Here is a 947-nt window from a genome sequence, read left to right on the forward strand (position 1 = left end):
CCTCTCACCCCACACCGGGGGGCTGGGGTGGGTTTTGGGGGGCAGAGGGTTCTTTTTGCCCCCCATAATGTCTGATCCCCCCTCCCCGCAGTGTTCCCTCTCTCCTGCGCTGTGCAGAGCTATTCCTGGGGGAAGGTGGGGCTGACGAGTGAGGTGGCCAAGCTCCTGGCCAGCAGTGACCCACTGGTCCAGATCCAGCCCGATCAGCCCTATGCAGAGGTGAGTGAGTGTCCGTATGTCCGTCCACTTCTCCGGGGAGGAGAAGTCTGATGTGACTCAGCCCCCCAGGGAGCTGCCTCAGCTGCATCCATCCCCCTGGAGAAAAAACCCAAGTCATCCCCAAGAGCTGCCAGCTCAGGGGTCCGTCCATCCATCTGTCCGTCTGTCCGTGTGTCTGTCTCCCATAGCTCTGGATGGGTGCCCACCCCCGAGGTGATGCCATCATCCGGGATAACCGTATCCCTCAAAAGACCTTGGGCCAGTGGATTGCCGACAACCCCGCCTGCCTGGGGGCAAAGGTGAAGGACACCTTCCATGGTCACCTGCCCTTCCTCTTCAAGGTGCTGTCAGTCAACACTGCCCTCTCCATCCAGGCACACCCCAACAAGGTAGGGAGAACCCCAAGGTGGGGACGGCCTCCTGCGGCCCTGTGGAGCTCACTCACCTCCTCAATCCCCGCTGGCGGCAAAGCTGCACGCCCAGTTTCCCCAGCACTACCCCGACACCAACCACAAGCCCGAAATGGCCATCGCTCTCACCCCCTTCGAGGGCTTGTGCGGCTTTCGGCCAGTGGAGGAGATTGTCTCCTTCCTCCAGGGTAAGGATGGTGAGGAAGGGCGGTTGCGAGGTCGGACCCTGATGCCACCTTCACCCTCCACAGTGGTGGGTTCGGGGTGGGCACAGTGGCTGTGACACCCTGGGATGAAGGTGCTGGGCTCTGCTGTGGT

The 947-nt window shown here is 62.0% G+C and overlaps 1 protein-coding gene across 1 annotated transcript in view; it reads left to right on the top strand.

Moving 5' to 3' along the window:
• The first annotated feature begins 96 nt into the window (after positions 1-96).
• MPI (mannose phosphate isomerase) overlaps positions 97-947 on the top strand; it is a 2,402-nt gene continuing 1,551 nt past the window's right edge. The window contains 3 exon segments of the mRNA XM_010172404.1: positions 97-219; positions 408-608; positions 676-882. Coding sequence (XP_010170706.1) covers positions 414-608; positions 676-882 — 402 coding nt within the window. The 5' untranslated portion in view covers positions 97-219; positions 408-413.

The sequence above is a fragment of the Antrostomus carolinensis genome, unplaced genomic scaffold, assembly GCF_000700745.2.
Source record: "Antrostomus carolinensis isolate BGI_N321 unplaced genomic scaffold, ASM70074v2 scaffold50857, whole genome shotgun sequence".
NCBI classification, from domain to species: Eukaryota; Metazoa; Chordata; class Aves; order Caprimulgiformes; family Caprimulgidae; genus Antrostomus; species Antrostomus carolinensis.